General features: G+C 36.2%; 1 protein-coding gene across 18 annotated transcripts; it reads left to right on the top strand.

The window, feature by feature from the left end:
* The first annotated feature begins 4825 nt into the window (after positions 1-4825).
* LOC147523814 (regulatory-associated protein of TOR 1-like) lies at positions 4826-12559 on the top strand. Of its 18 annotated transcripts, none has more exons than XR_015217535.1 (10): positions 4828-5140; positions 5407-5489; positions 5578-5736; positions 5834-5950; positions 6068-6228; positions 7231-7385; positions 7463-7573; positions 9252-9732; positions 9990-10078; positions 10324-10524. XR_015217535.1 is itself a non-coding variant. In XM_086599722.1 (10 exons), the coding sequence occupies exons 4-6, from the start codon at positions 6215-6217 to the stop codon at positions 7531-7533; spliced, it is 240 nt and encodes a 79-aa protein (XP_086455848.1). In that variant the 5' UTR covers positions 4831-5140; positions 5407-5489; positions 5578-5950; positions 6068-6214; the 3' UTR covers positions 7534-7573; positions 9252-9294; positions 9624-9732; positions 9990-10078; positions 10324-10524. The 18 variants fall into 18 exon arrangements, 12 of the variants coding, with proteins under 12 accessions (XP_086455823.1, XP_086455848.1, XP_086455875.1 ...); XM_086599722.1 differs by having other exon boundaries at positions 4831-5140; positions 5578-5950; positions 9252-9294; positions 9624-9732; XR_015217531.1 differs by having other exon boundaries at positions 4826-5140; positions 5829-5950; positions 7463-9732.
* Positions 12560-22898: the final 10339 nt, after the last annotated feature.

Raw genomic sequence — 22898 nt, 5'->3', positions numbered from 1 at the left:
TCAAATGGTTTGCATTTGTAAAAAATTCAAATAGTTTAGACGATACAAAATTTTAAATTATTTTTATCTTTAGCGACAATAGATATGTTGTTAATTATTTTATTTTTTTTAAATGGATTTGTAGCGATGATTATAACGTCGCTTATAACACTAAAATTTTCAAAAAAAATTGACCTTTATTGACGATATAAACGCTGCTAATAAGGTTTTGATAGCGACAATTTTGAAGACATCGCCAAAAAACCATTTTTTGCGACATTATTGTATAAAGAATAAGAAGATGATTTAACGACGAAATTAAAATTTTGGCGACAATTATTATCTTCGGTGAAGGTATCATATTTGGCGATGTTGTAAAATCGTCGCTTTGTATCTTTGTCGACTATAGCTTTAGCGACGATCAGGTGACGCTCTAAACAATGTCGCAAAATTTAATTACGACATTTTTGTAATATTCAGCGACGATAGTTATTGTAGCCAAAATCCCTGTTTCTTGTAGTGGTTCTTATTATATTGTTATTGAGATGTATAGATATCTAAGATTAATTAGGAAATTTTATTTTATCTCTTAGTCGTTGTAGTATGAATGAAGTTTGTGAGTACCTTCTATGGAAAACTCTCACGAGGCTATAACTCTTCCACTAGGGAATTCCTAGTTGTTTAAAACCTTATTGCATATGGTCAATGCAATCGCACTTTGCGAAACGAGATTAGTTAGAACTACATTTTTTGCTACTTATCTGTTTTTATTTCTCATATTTGCTTAAGGACAAGTAAAATACTGTTTAGGGGTGGTGTGATAAGCACCCAAAAGTGTAGTTTAAATCCCTTAATAGTAGTCTACTTAGGCCAATTATATTTATAATAAATAAGAGTTAGTATTGTTTATGTGTTTTTGTGCATTTTAGGACTTGAAGTTGATTAGGTGACTAAAAGCATCACTTTTGCATGAAAAATGAGTCAAGATGATTGTCGAGGAAGTTCTACGTTTAAAGCTCAGGAATCATGGAGAAAAGTCTTTTTCAAGTCCAGTCAAAGTCAATCCGGGTAGAAAAGGGATAGAAAAGTCAACAGAACTTCGGCAGGCCGTATCTTTGGACTCGGGCCTTAGAATTGGGCCTACTTTATGTTAAAACGACCGGCTCGAAATCGGATTTCTAATAGACCCAACATTGCCCCAACCAGAGCTGTAAAAGTGGATGAAAAGGACATTGAAAAATTTCCAATAGAATTGGCCATTTTAGACTTAACTTAATGGACTTTGGGCTCACTTTAGAGGCCCAAAGTCTCCCTTTTTGGCCCATGCACAAAAATATAACCCTAATCCTATCCTATATAAAGAGGGTTAAGGCTAAACATTTTGACTCCCCTTCTAGCAAACCCTTAGTTGTAATTTTATGTTTCTTTAGTTTATAATTAGGTTTAGCAATTGTAGCCACCATTATAACCAATTCAAATAAAAGCTTGTTTCATTCTCAATTCAATTTCTATAGTATTATGTTTTTAATTTACTGTTTTGATATTGTTCATCCAATGAATCACGGCTAAACCTCCATTAGAGAAGGTTTATGAAGCCATGTGATGATGAGTAGCTAGTAGTTTTATTGTGTTACATAAAAGAATGTCAAGTTCTTCGTTATGAGTAACTAGAGATAAAGCTCATAACGGAGAACTAAAGTATAGAGCCACCACCAAAGAAATTTGTAGTGGAGCTACACTCTCTCGTTAGTGAAACCTCGATCCGAGAGGATTTGGTCTTCACTAGGGATCAATACAAGCGATTCGATACTAACTAATAGTCAATCGAATCACGTGACGGATTAAACCCCTTCTAACACCTTTATTCATCATTTAAATTCATTATTTTTACTTTATACCTACTACTTTGACTCTCATTAGTGAAACATACTTCTAATCTAGACTCGCATCCAAATAGTGTGCAACTAGAGTTTGGCAAACACGACTACTCTCCCTTATCTCATATGATTTAGAGAGTACTTATTTACTATTTTTTCACCATAATTTACTGTTCACGCATCATCATACTACTGTGCATCAATAATATTTTAATTATTTCTCATCATACACCATAACAGGTTTTTTGTGACACTAGGGTGCCGAATTAGCGTCAGGAACATTGTGACACCATTTTGGCGTCACTAAATTGCTAAAACCGTCACCAATGATTTGATAATTTAGTCAATTAAAAATTTAAGAGTTTTAAGAATTTGTGACGCTAAGAGAGCGTCAAGGTGTCTAAGATGCAAAAAAATTACAACTTAAGGACTGTGTCTTCTCTCAAATAAATTACAATTCAAAAATCAGTTCCCATCTCTCCCAAATACTTCGTCTCTTCTTCACCACTCCTCCCCAGTTGCCATTACTAAACCAAATTCGCCTTCGATTAAAACATAGAAATCTAGAAATGAAGTTTGAACAAACTGTAGAAATGATTGAAGTAAGTCTCGAAGGCAAAGACGCTGAAAAAGAAGGAGATGTGCCTGGAATAACGCTTGAAGATGCTACTGATTTAATTGAGAAAAGGATGATAGCCGTTAAAGCTCGTAATTAATCTGAGACTTCCGATTGTTCCAGCCTTATGTTGAAATCCAGTTAGGTATTTGAAATTTTCCCTTTCTTATTTTCTTTCTCTTACTTCCTGATTAATCTCGTGTTATATATGGAAGGGTTGGGTGGGTGGAAGAGAAAGGACACTTTTTGCCGTCGACTCTCTCTCTCTCTCTCTCTCTCTCTCTCTCTCTCTCTCTCTCTCTCTCTCTCTCTCTCTCTCTCTCTCTCTCTCTCTCTAGTTTTGAAGCTGGAATCAGCTCAAAGAATCGATTTTTAACAATGGGTGCTTCAGGGAAATGCCTAAAATCAATAGTTGGTGTGAAAAAACCATAAAAAGATGACAAAGTAAGCTGGAAAAAAAAACTCTCATTTTGTTTCATTTCTTCTTGTTTTTGTTTGTTTACTGAGTTTTGAGGTTTCGATATTTTGTTTTGTGGAGGAGAAGGTTAGTGGTAATAAGAACAAGAAGTGGAAACTATGGAGAAGCTCATCAGGAGATTTGAGTACAAGGTGGAAAGGGTTTTCAAAAGGAAGTCATCATAGAGCTGCTTTAGAGACTTCTGAGTGTTCTTCAACTGCTGATGCTTTTAATGTTGCTGTTGCTACTGTAGTTCGTGCTCCACCTAAAAATTTCAGGGTTGTGAGGCAAGAATGGGTTGCTATCCGAATTCAGACTGCTTTTCGTGGGTATTTGAGTTTCTTTTGTTTTACTGTTTTGTTATGTTTTTAGTTTGCTTAAGCTTGTTTTTTAGATTGATGGATGGTTAGATTATGATGGAATGTGTGTTGTTGAGGTACATCGATCTCAATATACTGTTAGTGTTGACGTGTTGTTGGTTTCTGTTACGAAGCGATCACTTATTGGGGAAAGATTTGAAACTTGAGAGAATTTGAAGAATAGTTGGTATTTGTTCTGATTTTCAGCTCATTGATGTTCATGCAATTGAGCTTTTCTCTTTAGTAGATTAGTTGGTCCTAGACTCCTAGAGTTTGTGTCCACTATTAATACTTGAATGGATGGACCATTTCTAATTTTGGAGAGATGGGGACTCTGGCTAGTGAATATCATTGCTCATTGGAATGGTTGAAAATACTAAGTTTATTTTAAGTACTAAACTTTTTTAAGTTTATTTTTAAAAAAAAAAAAAAAATCTTTTCGAGTGAACTGTAATGAAGCAGAACGTTGGACTTGTATCTAGGGTTGGTATGAATCTGCATAGCAGAGTGAACTAGTTAATTCTAACGTGGCAGTGCGTTTGGCATCTATGCTGATGTCAGGTGCCAGTCAGGCCAAGGCACTCTTTATTTTGGAACGATATTGATGGTTTGCAATAAAATTTGTTAGCTTGCTTAGGACTAATCTACTTCTGTTTATATTATGGTTACTCTCCCTAAATAAATTGTTTATTGTCTTCTTTATTCGTGGTGTTCCATGCAATGGCCCATGTGACATTTGACGACTGATATTTCTAAGTAGCAGCCTACCATTAAGTGAGGAACCTAGCTTGCACAGTGGCGATCTTGGAAGTCTTTGCTAAATTGGTAATAGTTTGTTATTTAGAAGTTATTAGAATTTGAAAAAAGTCATTTATGTTACTTTTAATGGGGTTATTTAGACTTTGGTCCTAACAATAGTTGGTATATTAGGGTTTGGTCCAGAAAAGCTTAAATATTAGGATTTAGTCCTAGTTTTGGTTGTTGACTATGATAAATCTACTTGTATTTTTGAAATGACAATAATACCCCTCGCGTGCAACATCACGTGAATAAGTAAAATTGTTGTTGGAATACCACTCAAATTGACTTGCCACGTGTCACAAATCTAACTGACCAAATAAATCAACGGCTAAAACAATAGATCATCTTTTGCAGCGCAATTCCAAAATTATACAAACAAGAAATCAAACAAACCATTAATTTTTACATGATTTGAAGAAAAAGCCAGCTCTCAGAGCTAAGTATGGTGTGAAAGATGAGTGGATCTTGCCGTTTGAAGTTCTTCCCATCATCAATATCACGGAATTCGGGGACAGTGGATCATCATCCCTCTACTTCCAGGATATGTTGAGAACATGCACTACACCATAATAAGATATTTGCAACACGTACTTTTTTTGCTTTGCAACGGTTATTTACCGTTAGCAAGTTGCCAACGCTACATAAGCGTTAGTAATGTTGTAAAGCGTTACTTTATTTTGATGAATTTCAGGAATTAATTGCTATCACCTTAAAAAGTGTTTGAGAAGTGTTACAAACTTGAAATATAAAACATAACTTTACTTTCTCTCCTCTCTCTCCCTCTCTCTCACCGCCGCTACACTCTTCTGTCGCTATCCCTCTCTCTCTATTCAATTCAAGAAGCTCAAGGCTCAATACCTTCTCGTACGCATTTCAAAATCTCTAAAATTGAAATTCTTTTTCCTCAAAATCATCATCTCGATCCAAATCCTGATCCAGATCCAGGCTCAATACCTACTCTATCTATGTAAAGAGTTTGCCCTTAAATGCTTCAGTCTCAGAAGTCGAGGAAGAGTTCAAAACTTTTGGGAAATTCAGAAGTACTAGCAAGGTTTATTATATACTCTCCTCATTCCTTAATTAACATTTGTCAAACATATCATAGGTTGCAATTTTTTTTTATTAACGTGGTTTTTGGTTCTCTGTTGGTTGTTATTAACGTGGTTTATGTTTGCTTGTGTCCTTTATCACCTTTTTCACATTGCGGCTTGTTCTGCTGATATCTTGCTTTTTCATATATCTTTGGCATTTGAATACCTTGGCTTAGTGGAGCAAATACATATGTGTGCTTCATACAAAATTTTCCCATCTGTGCAGATCCGTTTTCCATGGCACCTCCAAAAGCTCTTTAGCAAATTGGGGCAGCCTTGTCACTCCAATACAAAAGATGGCAACCGAGGGTAAGACTAAAAGGCGTTCTGCCCTGTTTGTTGTTTTACTTCATTTGTCGATATTTGTATCTTTAAGTCAATTGGGGGTGTTCTGCAGGCAAAATATAAGCTTCAACTTGACCCTACTGTAGACGAAGTTAAGAAACTTTGTCTTACTTGTCGCAAACATGCTAAGGCTGAGAGGGTCCTGTTCCATTATAATGGCCATGGAGTACCAAAACCAACTGCTAATGGTGAAATTTGATTCTTTAATAAGGTTTGCAATTGGCTTGAGGTCTTTCGAAATTTTTCCGTACAGTTGAAGGTGCAAGTTTTTGTTACTCATGAATCTGCTCGTCATGCATTGAGTTCAGAGCTACACACAGTACATTCCGCTGCCAATCACTGACCTGGACTCCTGGCTGAAGACACCTTCAATCTATGTGTTCGATTGCTCTGCTGCAGGGATGATAGTAAATGCTTTTGTAGAGGTTACTAATATCTTCCTAGGCCTAGTTTTTTTTTTCTACTTCATCGGCAGGAAGACGTATGCTAGATTATTTGGAGTATTAGTCTGTCTTTTAATATAATTCTCATTTTTTAATCAGCGCCAAGATTAGAGCTCTCCTGGTTCGTCTGGATCTTCCATCAAACACTGTATTTTACTTGCGGCCTGTGAAGCACATGAGACCCTTCCTCAGAGTGCTGAGTTTCCTGCTGACGTATTCACATCTTGCCTCACAACACCAATCAAGATGGCATTGAGATGGTAATTTTTATTTCCTTGTCTCTTGCCTCAGCCCTCATATTCATTTTGACATTGCTTAGACAGGTCTTGTGCTTTTTACAATAACACATAGCTTCATGTTATAATCTTTTACTTCCCTTTTTTTGTTTATCTATAGTCATAAATGTCATGTAAGGCTTTAGTTGGTTAGTGCTAATGTACTGTATTTGCAATATCAGAAAACACATTTACATGAAGTCCTTCCCCTTTTTGTTCACAATGCACCAAAACTTCTAAGTTCATGGTGAATTTATCATTTCAACCAAGCATATTTTATAAATGGAGTAGCTTCGTTGTCCTCTATAAATTGTTATGTACTATTGTTTGTTAAAGTTTTACGAATGCAATAACCGGGTTGTCCTGTATAAATGATTATGTGATATTGCATATTATTTTGTACCATATGTCCATATCTCAAGTACAACACAACCAGAACTGCTCATTTCTTGCTCTGAAGTTTACCCCAACAGATTCAAATGTACTTTTCATAATCCACGGACTTAGTTTTTTTCTTTTTGTCTGTGGTGATTTAGACAGTCCATCCATTAATTGGATGTGGTGATACAAGTTATGATTTTTTTTAATTAAAGGTATAAAATAAGTATAATCGACAAATGCTATGTAACTTTGTAATACGTGCCGGAATATTTTATGAACCATTTGTGTTTTTCCTGGTTTTTAGAAATTGATACTTGTGCATCTTTATGTTTACTTCTCTCTATGTTAATTTTATACTTTTATATTTGTATCTTTAGGAAAATATATGTTTGCTATAAATTTGTACCTCCCTCGAATGATCATTCTCTTATACTGAATTCTAAGCTTTTTGCTTTGATTGTAAATGGTAGTCTTCCTTAACCCCATAACTTATTCAATAGAAAAAAAAAACTTCTATCTCTTTGTGTGTGTGTGGTTAATACTTTATATATTGCACTCTGATTGTGCTTGCTATTAGCCTGAGTTCTCTACCTTTTTATTTGCCAGGTTTTGTGCACGTTCTTTACTATGTGATACCATCGACCATTCTCTTATAGATAAAATCCATGGGCGCCAAAATGACCGTAAAACATTTCTCGGTGAGCTGAATTGGATTTTCACTGCAGTAACTGACACAATTGCCTGTAATGTCCTCCCACATGGTAATTTATTTGTCCTTACGAACGTTTCTATGTCAATACATTCTTCTTCTTTTAATTTTATTCTGTGAATCTTGCAGATTTATTTCAGAGGCTGTTCAGGCAAGACCTACATGAAGGCTGCCCAAGGAGATTCATACACAGATATTAAAGCAGCTAATATATTGCTTACAGAGGCCTTTGAACCGCAGGTACCCTTCAAATACGAGGATAACAAAGACAATATTATCACTATGTCAACTGAATACCTATCTGTTGTGTAATTCATGCTATTAGTATAAGAGATGTACTTGTTTAGGTTTACCTTTGTTTGCATCAATAGTACAGAGCAAATTCTAACAGCAGTGGTTGTGTAATTCTTTGTAAGTAACTGTTGCTAAAAGTTTAATAGTGTTGTTAGCTAGTTTATTACCTATGCTGGTTTCTCTTTACAAAATTTACAGACCAGGGGTGATCGCTCCATTGTTGTTCACGAACATATACCCTTTTTAGTACAACTTGTTGAAATATATCTTTACGTTACAAACATATGTCAATTTATATATAACCACTTTAAGGTAGGATTAGCACATGGAAGTCATAGAGCTCCTCGTTGATTCCTCCACTAAAGCGGAAGATACTCGAGGAATCTAAAGCGGCATGAAATTGTTGAGCAGGTCATCTTGTGGGTTCGCTTTGACGAATTTTCTTTTAGAAACTTTGTTTATGATCGATTACTCTATATCTGTTGCATATCTTGTTTTATTTATTCAAGTCTTAAGTGTAGAAGAGCTCTTTAAGCATAGGGTTTCAAATGTTGTCTTTATGGGAATGGGCGAACCAATGTTGAATCTAAAATCTGTTTTAGAAGCGCACAGATGCTTAAATAAGGTAAACTGTCAACTCTGTCATACACTATCTTGAAGTATTTATGGTTCAGTCGATCAAGGTTTTTAACCATGAAGTCATAAGACCTTTTTTATGAACATTGACCTCTAGAGAATTTTTTTCTGTCAACAATTATGATGTATATATGATGCTCTAAATTGCATGCTTCAAATTAGTGAAGGATTGTTGACTTTATTAGACTTGATTGTTCTTTAATTGTGTAGCCAGAGGTCTTGTGAGTTTACTTTTAATTTCATTATGATCCTCGAATTACCCCAAATATTAGGATTGTTAGCACAGATAATGTTTCTCCATTTATCACTATATTAATATATTTTGAACAGTAAGGCATTATCTTGATATGTTTTTATACTTCCTATTTTTAGTCCTTCCTACTTTTTCTGCATAAATTTTAATTCACAATGTTGATGGCTATTCTTGAGCCACCAATTAGGACGTGGTGGTGATGGCTATCAACGGGTTGAGCACAATGTTGGAAATGGAAAGGTTGGCCGTCAGGGTGGGATGAGCCAGACTGTTGTTTCTGCGTGACACAGTCTTGTCTAACTCGTAGGACTTGTTTCGTTATATCTTTCTTTTTTTCTTTAATAGAGCAAGTAGCAAGGTTCCAAAGGTCAGGGCTTGACCCTTGAGTGAGGTTATAGAACGTCAACTATGCATGGGAACTTATTCTTTGGCTTCAGTGGTAAAATCATATGCTGAGTTCAGGGTAGGTTAGTTTTCTATAATTTTTTATTTTTTTGGGTAGCATTTATGTGGAGTCATTGTTGATAGTTTGTTAATTGATGGATACCTATTAGCAAACAATACTTCTTTTCAAGATCTAGAATGTGACATTGGTTCTTGAATTTATTATTGTCGGAGGTTTTTGTTTATGATAATACAGCTCGTGATTGACCACACCCTCTAACAATTATGGTAGTACACTCTCTTCGATCTCTATCCAGTTTTATCACTAACATGTTGTTTGTGTGTCTACAGTGTTCCAATTACTGATGGGCGTCTTAACATGGGAACTTGGTAGGTAACATGAAATTAGGTTATATGGAGAATACTTTATTGCTTTACTGAAATACTAATCACCGTTGGTTATTTGGTGATATTCAATGGTTAAGTCTTTCTTTTGGCTAGATATGACTTATGAGAAGTTATGTTTGAAGGTAAAAAGTGATATGTTCTAAATATACAATGAGTTGTTGATATAAGAATCTATTTGCTTTTGTGTCCTTCTCTCCTTATTTGTTTATCAAGTGGCTTGAGAACTAGGGTGTGTTTGATTGCATGAGGGAATTTGCACCACTGAATCCCATATTTTAGTGCAATTCTCAAGAGATAGGAATCATATATAGGTAGGTCTAGGAAACTTTTGACATCCTCAAGAACGTCTGCGGAGAAGCTGTATGGGAATTCTTACATTAGGAGGGCATGAAAGACTTTTCTAAGTGAAATGATCCTTTGATTGGTAATCTCTTATTTACTCGTTAGTTTTTCTTTTTCGATCGATAAAGGTCCTGCATGTGAATCGCTATTTAATCAGGTTCATTTGTATATCTGATGAGATTTGCATAAGTGAGCTAATTCATAATATATTTATGTGGACTTTTGGAAATCTATTTTTAAGTCATGGGTACAGGACCCTTTACATGTAAGACCTATCACTCGTGCAAGTTCTTTCTTAGCTTGATAGATCATTTTGTTGTCGTTCGGTGTATTGTGTAGGGTATTGATTTTATGAAGGGAAAACAAGAAGGCCAAAATAATTGCTTCCCAATTTGATGAGTCATGCTCACCTCAAGCTCCTTGTTAAGGTAAAAACTTAAACCCCACTCTCTATTTTTTCAATTTTCAACTCGTCAAGTTACTACAAGGTTTTTTTTTTATGCACCGATTTTATGTAATCATTGTTTATGTCGTCGAGATATGGGAGTAGATAACAAATGGTCTATCTTTTGGGGGGCGGGGTGGTCTCAAGTATTTAATTAATTGTATGAATTTAATTAGTATGATTGTTTTTCTGAGTTCATTATTTGTTTTGTGATTATTTTGGAATTAGATGGGCTTTGTGGAGTGGCACTAGGATTTATATTGAGTGAAGCCATCGTCAGTAATGCTTGTTATTGCATTTTGAAGATTCAGAATTGTTTGGAAAATCGTATAGAAATTTGTAACTCTTAGTAAATCTGAATTTGTAACCCTCAAAACTCTTTTGAAATTATATATATATAGTTCAATGAATATAATATTTTTTTCAGGCGTTTGTTTGTGTTTATTTTACTTATCAAATTGTATGAAAAAGCATTGATAATTTTATTTGCTTCTATATGAAACCAGGAGGTGCAGGTTTAGGGTAGGAAAAAAATTAAAATAATTTTTTTTACCATATCAACACATTAGTAACGACTTTAAACCATTGCAAAACAAAAAATAAATATTAAAGCATCCATCAATAATCGTTACAAATCAAACTACGCAACGTTTTTTAACTGTTAGTAATTGTCATTCTGCAACGGTTAATAACCGTTGGAAAATTTGGTTTGCAACGCTTTTTAACCGTTAGTAATTATCACTCTGCAATGGTTAATAACCGTTGGAAAATTTGGTTTGCAACGCTTTTTAACCGTTGCAAATATTTCCAACACTTTACCCACACCATATTTACAACGCTTATTATTCGCGTTGCGAAAATTTGACTTAAAATGCGTTGCCATTAGTAATAGTCTGTTATGGTGTAGCGATGAGAAGTGTTGCAATTTATCTAACGAGCCTTTCAGACCAAACACGCGTAATTTTTCTTAGTTGCCTTCCTTGTTGACAAGGAACAATTTCGTTCCAAGTCTAAGCTTCTTCGCCCACAAAGAGGATACCACAAAAAGGATACCATAAACGCTGCCCACAAGTCTAAGCTTCTTCGCCCACAATTTCGTTGAGAACCCTCTTTCTGCCCACAAAGAGGATACCATAAACGCTGATTATACAGGGAAAATTGCCGTTTGAGTTTGACCTTATACAAATGTCCAAGTCGATCTATTGGGAATTTTAGGACCTTGCGCCAAGCTATTGAGGAATTTTCTGCTTAAGCAACTCGATTCTCCCTTGTTGATGCCTGTGATGGAATGGATGATGCAAACTTTGTCTTTGAGACAACAAATGCCGCTATCCTGGAAGCACATCGAAACTTGTATTCTCGAGATGCGCAAATTTAAAATCTGACGACCACATCGAAATGAGAAGTCATATGTCAATACGTGTTGAATAAATTTGATAAAACTGGAAGCACGTGATGTTACATGCGAGGGGTATTATTGTTATTTCAAAAATACATGCAAATTGACCACAATCAACTCAGTTGACTGATAGTCAACAACCAAAACTAGGAGCTTTTCTGGACCAAACCCTAATAAACCAACTATTGTTAGGACCAAAGTCTAAAAAACCCTACTTTTAATGGAGTTGAATGTGTACATGGTAATGTGTTATATGATTTTCTTGTATTGGGTATTGAGTCTTCATCGTGAAATTGACTGTGTAAAGGTTAATGGGTTGATGGAGTTCAATGTGTACAGGTCAATAGGTTGTGAATTTCAATTGTCCTCATAAGTTTCATTACATACTATTGCATTATGTTGAAAATTAGCTCCCCATTAGGCATCCTAAGGACAGATTCTATGTTTAGAAACACATTTAGGCATTTGTTTAATTAGATTTTATTCCAAGGAATGGGAAAATCGATATGCACTAGTGCAATTTCAAGTGAAGATCGACAAGCTTGACATCAATATGTATAAAGGTAATCAATGGTCAAATTATGTGTTGCAATTCATATTTGCATTTATAACTAATGCCTGAATAGTTTAATACTTATATCTATAACTAGGACCTTGGGGCTTTGTTTGGCATTTGTTAATTGTTTTTTTTTTGTGATGCGTAGTGGTGGACCTTATTTTACTTGTTGGGAAGTGTTGCTGGACTGTAATGTAATATTATCGTTGTTTGCCGAACGCTGATACTATTGCATATGGTACAAAACTTCAAGGATGGAGGAGAGAAGTTTGAAAGAAGGCTATCAAGAAGACGAGAAAGATGAAACATGGTGGCCAGTCTTTGAGAGAGAGGTCTTTCTTGTGTTTTTACAAGTCATTGTCTAATGGTTCCTTGTAAGTGTAGGAACATATATAATGTAGGCATTGTTAACACTATTGTTGAGTGAAATTTACATTTGTTGACAATTGAGAATATAATACAATGTTGTATAAAGTATTTTTAATATAAGATTACTTTTTACCTTGTGATATAGTAATGAGTTATGGATGAATGGAAAGAAATTTATAGCAGTGCTTAGAGCACCCGCAGGTAGTTTTAAAATGTGGCTAGCAACATTTTTTTTTTTGAAATATTAATACAAATAAGTGACGCCAAAATGCAATGGTGTCACAAATCTAGAATGCCGTCACAAATTTTTGACACCAAAACACCATTACAAAAAAAGTGACGCCAGAATGTCGTCGCAAATTTGTGACTCCAAAATGCCGTCACAAAAATAACTGACGCCAAATTGGCATCACAAAATTTTTTTTTGACGCCAAATAGGCGTCACAAAAATGTTGTTATGGTGTAATGTGATGAGCACCTTTACGCGATCCTTTTTGCACCCTGGTATGTTGATATTGTGAATTATCTGGTGACTGAAGAGACTCCGCCATTGTGGAATAGAAATCAGAGAAAGAAATTCCTGGCTCAAGTAAAGTACTATCATTAGGATGACCCATATCTTTTCAAATACTGCCCATATCAGATCATCCGACGTTGCATTCCAGAATGGGAACAATCTGCTGTTCTTTCCTTTTGCCACGAGCAGGCTTGTGGAGGGCATTTTAGTGCCAATAAAACTGCTACTAAGGTCTTATAATGTAGATTCTGTTGGTCAACACTCTTTCGCGATGCATTTCTTCATTGCAAAGTATGTATTCGTTGCCAACATCTCGATCATATTTCTGTACGTAACACGATGCCTTTAAATCCCATTCTCATAGTGGAGATTTTCAACGTCTGGGGAATCGATTTCATGGTTTCATCTACATCCTAGTAGCCGTAGACTATGTATCTAAATAGATTGAGGTCATACCATGTCGTAACAATGATAACAAAACAGTCATCGGGTTCATAAAAGAACCCATTTTTTCAAGATTTGGTATTCCAAAAGCCATCATCGGTGATGGTGGATCACATTTTTGCAATCGGGTTTTTGAACATATCATGAAAAAATATGGAGTAACCCACAAGGTTGCAACTCCATACCATCCTCAAACAAGTGGTCAAGTAGAAGTCTCTAATCGAGAGATTAAACGTATCTTAGATAAAACAATTAATCCAAATAGGAAAGATTGGTCTCTCCGTCTGAACGATGCACTATGGGCATACATAACCGCTTTTAAAACACCTATAGGGATGTCCCCCTATAGGCTTGTCTTTGGAAAACCTTGTCATCTGCCAGTTGAACTAGAGCATCATGCCCTGTGGGCAAAACCCTTAATTATAATCTCGATGCGGCAGGTGAAAAGCGTAAACTACAAATAAACGAGCTCGAAGAGATTCGAAATGATGCTTATGACCTTTCAAAAGATTACAAAACCAACATGAAAACGATTCATGACAAGCATATTTTACGAAAATATTTCGAAGTTGGTCAAAATGTTTTACTTTATAACTCTAGATTATATCTTTTTCCAGGAAAACTGAATACTCGATGGACTGGTCCTTTTAATATAACTGAAGTCACCCCTTATGGGGCTATTACTTTAAATAACCATAAAGACAACAGTACACTTAAAGTCAATGGTCAGCGCCTCAAACCTTTTCATGAGTTACGGTCTACGGATGTTGAAGAAATCCTTCTCCAAGATCCCATCTACGAGGATTTAATCCTCTTTTCTGATGTATTCATTTCCCATTCCATTCCATCTTTTGCTTTAAGGTGATACATCAATAAGGTAATTGGACCTCTCCATTTGGAGGGTGTGGTTGTAAGTGTCAAAGCCTTAGTCCACAGTATATCACGCATATTCTTTATAAAACATATTTTACTCATCGTTAGAGTAAGTATGAACCTGTGGAGCAAGTATACAATTTTTCTTTTCTTTATTTTACATTTCTTTAACAAAAATATGTGTTTTCTTTGTTCTATTAATGATAGATTCTCGATACATCAATAATTAAGTGATTTTGCAAGACGGGTAATGGATTTTACACATACCAACCCCTATAACAACACAATCTAAGGGCGGTTTGAGATCAGCTTTGCTTACTAAGGGTCGCTTATATCACCGAGTTATTCACCTGGGTCGGGACATTCCATGTCTTGCACAGTAAATCCCCCAACTCGAGTAGCTGAAGCTCTGTCTGTCTAGATCATAGTTCGGGATTTCGGAATTCTCGAAATTTCGACAAATCCAAAAACTGAAATTCATCAAATTTCGACCCCTATCATATTCGGAATTTTGATTGATTTCGAAATAATTAATATTTCGACTCTATATTCAGAATTCCAGTTTTTTGAAAAACTGAAATATTGGGTGGAATTCCGAGGTTTCGTTCGGAATCACGAACACTGGTTTAGATTGGGTTTGCCACAGAGCCGACACGAAAGTTGCCTAAGATTATCTGTTATGGTTTGTTTTCAAATAGTATCATCTAGAATCACAACTTTTGAGTACGAGTTTCCTAAAATATCTCTCCATAGTTTTCAAAACCAGAGGATATAAAAATGAAAGTTATACGCCTCGGAGTAACCAAAATGATACCGGATTAATGTATAATTTTATCTTCTTGACAAAACCTCTATATGGTTATACTTAGAGGATGATTACATTTGGTCTGCTTCTGGGGTTCAGCAAGGTGATCCTTTGGGTCCCCTTCTCTTTGAACTTGTGTTGCACCCTCTGATCCTACAGATTCAGTCCAGTTGTCAGTTATTACTCCAGGCTTTATGCTTAGATGATGGGACTCTGATTGGGGATACAGAATAGGTGGCGGAAGCTCTGCGTATGATTCAGGAAGAAGGACCTTCGTATAGGTTGGTTCTTAATGTGGCTAAGACTGAGATATTTTGGTCATCACTGGATCCACGTCGCTTCAGTCCCGGTCTCTTTCCTTCAGATTTATCTCGGCCTCAGATGGGAGTCAGGTTGCTTGGAGGGGCAGTCAGCACTGATTCTTCTTTTGTCATGAGTCTTGCTCGCAAGCGTGTTGAAAAGGCTATGACTTTGATGGACCGTTTAGCTGTATTGAAGGATCCACAGTGTGAGTTGGCACTCTTACGAGCTTGTGTTGGGCTCTCCAAGTTGGTATTTGTGATTCGTACTTGTCCACCATCATTTTTAGGGATGCAGCTAAGACTTTTGATCAGCACCTTCACATGGTTCTGCAGCTGATGGTCCTAGCTTTGGGGATTTGCAATGGCGTTTAGCGATGCTTCCATTACGCCTTGGTAGGTTAGGTATCTATTGTGCATTTGATGTCTCTGATTTTGCTTTTATGGCCTCTCGTTTTCAAACTTTAGAGCTTCAGAACCACATTCTTAGGAGTTGTGGTCCAGTGCCTATGGGTGAGATCCTTGATGATGCTACCAGTGCATTGCGTCTCTATCTTTCCAATTTTGACCTTGATTCTCTGGTTGTGAATGCTACCGTCCCCTCAAAACCACAAAAAGTTTTGGTGGAAGCTTTCTACGGTAAGATTGTTGTTAGTCTTGAGAGGGAGTTTAAGTTATCTACTCGTCAGAAAGCAATCATTGGGTGCTTGCAGTCGGAACATGCAAAAGATTTTCTACTTGCTATTCTGATAGAGGGACTTGGACAGCATATGTCACAGGTGGAGTATCATGTCATTCTCTGATACCGTCTTATGCTTCCTCTGTACTCTGATGATGGTCTTTGCCCTGTATACAAAAAGAGTAGATTAGAAGCTTATGGGGACCATGCAGCACATTATAGATATTTTCGGATTTTAAATACCGACATGATCATGTTAGAGACATTTTGTGTGATGCATTTTGGAGGGCTGGAGTACAAGTGAAGAAAGAAGCTTCTGTTAACTTTCTCACTGATTCGAATGAGGGTAGATCGACACTTCAGCCTGCAGATGTCTTGATTTACAGTTGGTCTGAGGGAAAACATGCATGTGTTGTGGAGTCTCTCCGTTGGTAGGATTGGGGAATGGTGGCTTTGAGGTTGGAGAAGCAGCTAAGAGAGCAGCGACAGAGAAGATTGAGAAGCATGAGGAAGTTTGCAGGGCTAACCAACATTGTTTCATTTCGTTTAGTTTCGACACTTTTGGTTTCTAGGAACAACAGTCTGTTGAGCTCCTCAAGAGACTTCAGAAAGTTATGGACAGTAACGTTATGACAGCTAGTTCTAACGAGTTTGTTTTTAGAAGGAGAGGATTTGTTATTCAAAAAGGACTTGCGGCGCAACTTGTTTTACGCTTGTCCTAATTATTTGTAAAATTCGTTATCATTATGAATAAATAAAATTTCCACTTAAAAAAAAGCAAAAACAAAAAACAAAAAACAAAAACAAAAACAAAAACAAACAAACGAGAATTAAGCAAATAGAGTAACCCAAAATGATACTATTCTCTATTTAATTCTATCTTTTGCCTCCATCTCTCTATTTTGTCTTGAGAATCTGACGTTAAAAAACTCTACCTTGTACAAAATTTTCAAAAATTTTCTTTCTTAAAAATCCTTTCCCCTTCTCAATCTTTCTCTTTTTTGAAAAACTTTTAAAAAATGTCTTATGTAGCAAACAAAAACCCTCCACCTAGAAAGACTAGAGGGGTCAGTTTCAATGATTGTGTGCAAGCACTTTCTAGAGAACTACAGCTTAAGATATGAACACATATACCAAAAATCATTCCTGGTTTAGATAAGAGTTCATACGCACGTAAGAAACGAGCTATGAGAGAAGGCTGGTGCTTGAACTGTCAAACACCAACTTACCCCGGTCTTCAACCTCATAATAATTTTGTTTATAAAGTCTACACATGTTATCCTCCAGTGCATTACGCTCGGTCTAAGAGAGTAATCTAGCCATCTGGTTGTGATTGACTCAAGTTTTCAAAAACTTCCAAGTCTTGGGGATCTAACTTAAAACGACCTACCTTTTTAAAATTTCAGTCAAACTTATTCAAAACTCAAAAAAATTAATTAAATTTTCCTTCTGTTATATGTACATATTTCCCTATAGTTCCTTAAAAGTTCTTTCCATCATATGTTTCTCCTCCACCGTTGGATGTGAGTGTACCCTATACCGTTACATTGCATTTTTGATGATGATCATTTTGGTATCTCACGGGTCAAGATCGGACGAGTATTGAAGCGCAGATCGGCTCTTGAAGTTGGCAAGGCAATAAGGACAAAATCGGAATTTCTTGATTTCACTTGGGCTTGGGCCAAAATTTCAATTTCATTAAAGAGGCATGTGCCATCAAACCATTTAACCCACACGACCGCCCAACTTCCCTTCTTCTTCCTCACAAAATCTCCAACCCTAGCCGCCCACACCAACTCGTGACCGCCCCTTCCTAGCTCGCAACCGCGGCCTCACCCCAAAGCACCACCACTCAAAATTTCTACAGTCTGCTCCATTTTCAACCCTCATTCCAACTCAAAATCCCAATTTTATCAATCCTTACTCTAAATGGCTCGAGTTCTTAAAATCGTGTCGGAGCAAAATTTTCAAAACCTCTTCAATTCCGATCTATTTGAAGTGCATTTCAAGGCTGAGATTAGAAAATAAAAGAGGATGGGAACCCTTGGTTTTGTTGGAAGGTGCGGCAATTTCTCTCTCTCTTACTCTTTCATTTTATAACTGCATGCTTAGAGGGGAAGATGACCGTATCACCATTGTCAAGGAAGGTCGCTCGCTAGAGCTCACCAAGGAGGTGGTGAGTGGAGTTCTAGGGATTCCTCTGAAGGCTTATGTTCAAACAGAACAGTCTCCAGACGATAAGACCATCGACTTGATAATGGTAGAGACATTTCTCGAGGGGGTGAAAAACCCCAAGTCTCACTGCGCGTTTTAGAGTTCACTACGAAGAAACCAGCTGGTAGTATCTCAGTGGACAACCTATAACCTGCTAGGCTCATCCAAGCCTTCGTAAGCCGATGCTTCATATTTTATGTATTCTTCAAGAGCAGAAGAACAGCTTCTGTATCGTCTTCTTTATCTTTGAGCAACTCTGCAAACCGAAGAAGTCAGCCGCCCCTCTACCAGTTCTGGTCACTAGGATCATGCAGCATTGGGGGTTCCAAGCCACAGACGCCCTAGTAGAGGTCAAGGATGCTACCACAGGTCCTATCTATGCCCACTGCGTCCAGAAATTATAGCTTCCACCTGAAGCCAGAGCCGCTGAGTAAGCACGCCCAACTGAGAAAGTGGATTACTTCGCTGAAGATGCCACTCGACAGTTCACTCAGCCCATGGATAGAATTCACTTCCTCCATGGCGGTCAGAGGATTCTGCATTCTTATCTTCACCAACTCAGGGAAACTCCAGGTTCCATTATAGCGGAACAGCGGACCCTTATAGAGGAGCAGCGGTCCTTCCAGCAGGAGCAGTGGCGTTTTCAGCACAATGTCACTAGAACACTGCAGAGCACTAGAGACGCACTCCCGCGTAGTGATAGACATGCTAGGACCCGATGTCATCAAGGAGAAGGATCTTCTCGACGTCGAGACGAGTCACACACGGATTCTGATTAGGCATTTCCCTAGTGTCCGTATAGTTGGACTTATTTATTTTTCTCTTTTTCTTTCTTACGTGTATGACATTAATATAAGTTTAATTATATGCTTAATATTATCAGCTTGTTTTATCTTGCTTTTCTTGTGGAATTTGGTATATGAGCAAAAGGTAAAACAGATATATCATGCCAAAATTTTCCATTTGTCTTTCATGCATTTCATATATGTTTTCAAAAATACAAAAACCCAAAAAGATTTTATAGTAGAATAAATATCCCTAGTATAATAAACCATGTATTTCTTGTTTTATATCAAACAACCCACACCCCAAACTTATTTGGGGGTGGCGTATTTTCATCATGAAGAATAGAATATAAGTGTCTCGCCGTTTTTGATTATATTTCTATGGTAATCTCTTTCCTTATCTCTTCATACTTTGAGGACAAACATAGTTCTATTTGGAGGTGGTATAGTAACATTTTGCAAAAACTAAGCATTTTCTATATAGTAGATATAATAATATATTTCTTCCTTTCTAAATTTTTTTCGAAAAAGACCAAAAATATTTTTCTGTTTAGTATTAAAATGTCTTGTTTCCTTTTTCTATGATGAATAAAAAGTTTAGAAGTCTCATTATAGCAATAGAGTAAATATTTGTTCTTCAGACTTAGATTAATATACGTACAATAGTTTCTCCATGTTTTCATAAATGGCATGCATCAGCATTTGTTTGTATATGGCAGTGAGTTTCCGAAGCCAATGTTAGAACAATAAGTTCTATATCCTGTGAGAATCTAGCCGAAAGCCTCATCTAAATGATTATTGAGTAATGACACAAAGGATGTTTGGATAGAAAGACCACACGTCCACTTACTTGATCACCACGCCATATCCTAAAAGAGAATTTAGGCCCTTTTTGGATCGATATAGCCAAATAAACATTACAAACCCAAAAAGATAGCTTTCCTCTAGTTACCCCTCTTGAGCCTTCACCCTTTTCTAAAAGCCTTTTTATTCTTCACCAAAAATTCTTAACCCGTTACAACACACAATAAAAATCTTACCTAGCTGACAAGTTGAGAACTGGATGGATATAAGAAAAAGGGAATAGAAGACCTTGTACAAAAACAGAACTATTATTTGCTTCGAAAAGAAAAGAAAATAAAGAGAAGAAAAGAAAAACCCATCAAAAACCAAAACTCCAAAAAAATCAAAGGAGTCAGAAAAAAATCGAATCTCCCAAAAATTCAAAATCAAAAGGAGACGATATTAGAAACAAAAAGAAACAAAAGCAGAACTCCTAAAAATTCAAAATCATATGGAGTCACAAAGCCAAAGGGCTAAAATAATGTATCACAAATCGGAAGCAAAAGAACAAAACGAGGTTCTTCTCTAGTTACAAGTATTTTGAAAACCCAGTTTCTCGACTTATCAAATTTTGTTTTCCCTTCATTTTTCTTTCTAAACCATCACCCTAGCCTCGTAACTCCTAATAAAATACCTCTAGCTCTATTAGGAAAAGGATGGTGTGATAGTAAGTGGCAAACGTGATCAATCGACCCTGGTTTCTTTAGACATCATTTGAGTATGTGAGGAATATAACTGCCCACTGTACTTGAGAGAACGAAACTTGAGTGAATCTATCAGAGAGTTTGTGTTTTAACACATCCCTGTGAGAACTCACCTTAATGATGTTCTCCAAAAGTCTCGGAAACAACTCTGCTTTTACATTTCATTGCTAATATTTTGCACATTAATCTTTAGATGATTAAATTACTGTACATATGTTATTCTAAGTTCAGAGGAGCTTGTCCGTATTCTCCGCTAATGAGATGTATGAACTTCTTAGAATAAATAAGGAAACAAGACCCTTTGTACTAAATAGAAGAAGTTTGTGAGTACCTTCACTGGAAAACTCTCATGATGCTTAAAGCTCGTCCACTAGGGAATTCCTAGTAGTTTAAGGCCTTGTTGCATATGGTCAATGCAATCGCACTTTGCGAAATGAGATTAGTATAACTTATAATAAATCACTCATTTGTGATCTTAGTTTTTTCTCTCATCCTTGCTTGAGGACAAGAAAAATGCTATTTGGGGGTGGTGATCAGCTCCTAAATGTGCATTTTATTACCCTTATATTACTGCATTACAGCTCGTCTTACGCTTAACGAAAAGACAACTCAAAGTTTTTATTGTATTTTTCAGGTTATGAAGTATTTCAGACTACTTATCACAAAAGCTGTGTCTTAGCACCAAAAGGAGTCTTAATCACGCTTATTATGAAGACCAAAAGCTACTATAGAAAAGTGCTGAAAAAGTCAAAGTCAAAGGTCAAGGTCAAAGCCCTCAACTCAAAAGACCAGAGATGGAGGCTCTTATCTCAAAATATGACATTCTCCCAAAACCTACCTTGATTAAGAAGAAATCTAAAAGCAAAAGAAAAAGCAAAAGCAAAAGTGAAGTGTGAGGTGTCTCATTTGTAATGGAAAATGACAAATTAGTAAAAGGCAAAAGTAAGGGTATATAATCTAAAAGCTGGGGAGAGAGAAAGCATCCATTGTTTTAATATTCTTGTCTAGTTTTTCAATTCAAGTCTTTTAATTTATTGTTCTTAATTTCCTTTTATTTAAATCTTGTTATTTTACTTTGTTTATTTCAATCAATCAATCTTATCTTGTTGTTTTTATTTCAATCTTCAATCAATACTTCTTTCAATGTTTTCATGTCATTTCCATACCAAACAACTTGAGTTTTCATGTTTCCATTAGCTTAAACTAAACAAATCTATACAAAGAGTCTACCTTTCTTCTTCTTAACTCTCACACTCAAACTCTAAACAATTTAGGATGAACCTCACTTCTTACAAACTTTTTTGAAGTTAGACACCACTTACTATAGCTTCACTACACCTCCAGGTTTTAATAATCATAACATTAGGCCCATTACAAACTTCAACCAGTTTATTCCGCATCAAGGACAAGGAAACTTAGGTGACCAAAATAGAGGTTTAGTGCCCATGACCCAGAACTATCAACATCCAAACATGAACACTCAAAAAGCCTTAATTCCTGTCACTCCTCCTATGACTACTCCACCAGTCAAACCATCTACAGACGAAGTAGTAGTGACCTTGTTGGAAAAACAAAATCAAATTATGCAATAAAGCTCCAACTTGATGAAAGATCAGCATGATCAAAACTCTAATATGCTACAACAAACGATGCAAATGATGTAGTCTTTGTGCCAAAAGGTTATTGATATGTCTCCTAACCAAAATAATAACCAAACAGGTGTGTTTCCAGATCAAGCAACGCCTAATCCTAGGTCAACAAATTAAACACCATTTTCGAAGTGAACAATATTTAGTATAATGGTAATATAAACCAAGGGGACCTACATACAGTAACTACCCTACTTCGTTTGGGCAAAGTAGTTGATAACAAAGTGACTATGCCTGTAGGTCACCCGCAAATGGAAGCTGAGAAAGAAACCATACCTAATATTGTCATAGGAACTAACGACCCCACAACTATAGAAGTTCCAGTCCACACACAATCAATAGGGACAACCTTACCCCATACCGTAATAGAAACTGAAGATCCTACAACTGTAGAAGTACCAGTTAAATCACAACCAAAATCAAATTCACCAAAAGATAAAATAAAGAATTATAAATATGTTCACCCTCATGCTAGGTATAAAGACAAGGTTAATACTAATGTTGACCCTTATGCTAAATATAGAGATAAACCACCATATCCCCAGAGACTAATTGTGTCTAAAAAAGACGAAAATTTTGATAAGATTAAGAAAGTGTTTAAAAATCTTACTATAAACCTACCTTTTCTAGATGCTATAAAAAGTTTACCTGGACACGCTAAGTTTCT

The sequence above is a fragment of the Coptis chinensis genome, chromosome 1 (assembly GCF_015680905.1).
Source record: "Coptis chinensis isolate HL-2020 chromosome 1, ASM1568090v1, whole genome shotgun sequence".
NCBI lineage: Eukaryota > Viridiplantae > Streptophyta > Magnoliopsida > Ranunculales > Ranunculaceae > Coptis > Coptis chinensis.
Note: the sequence above shows the minus strand (reverse complement) of the source record. Positions and strands in the feature narration are given on the sequence as shown.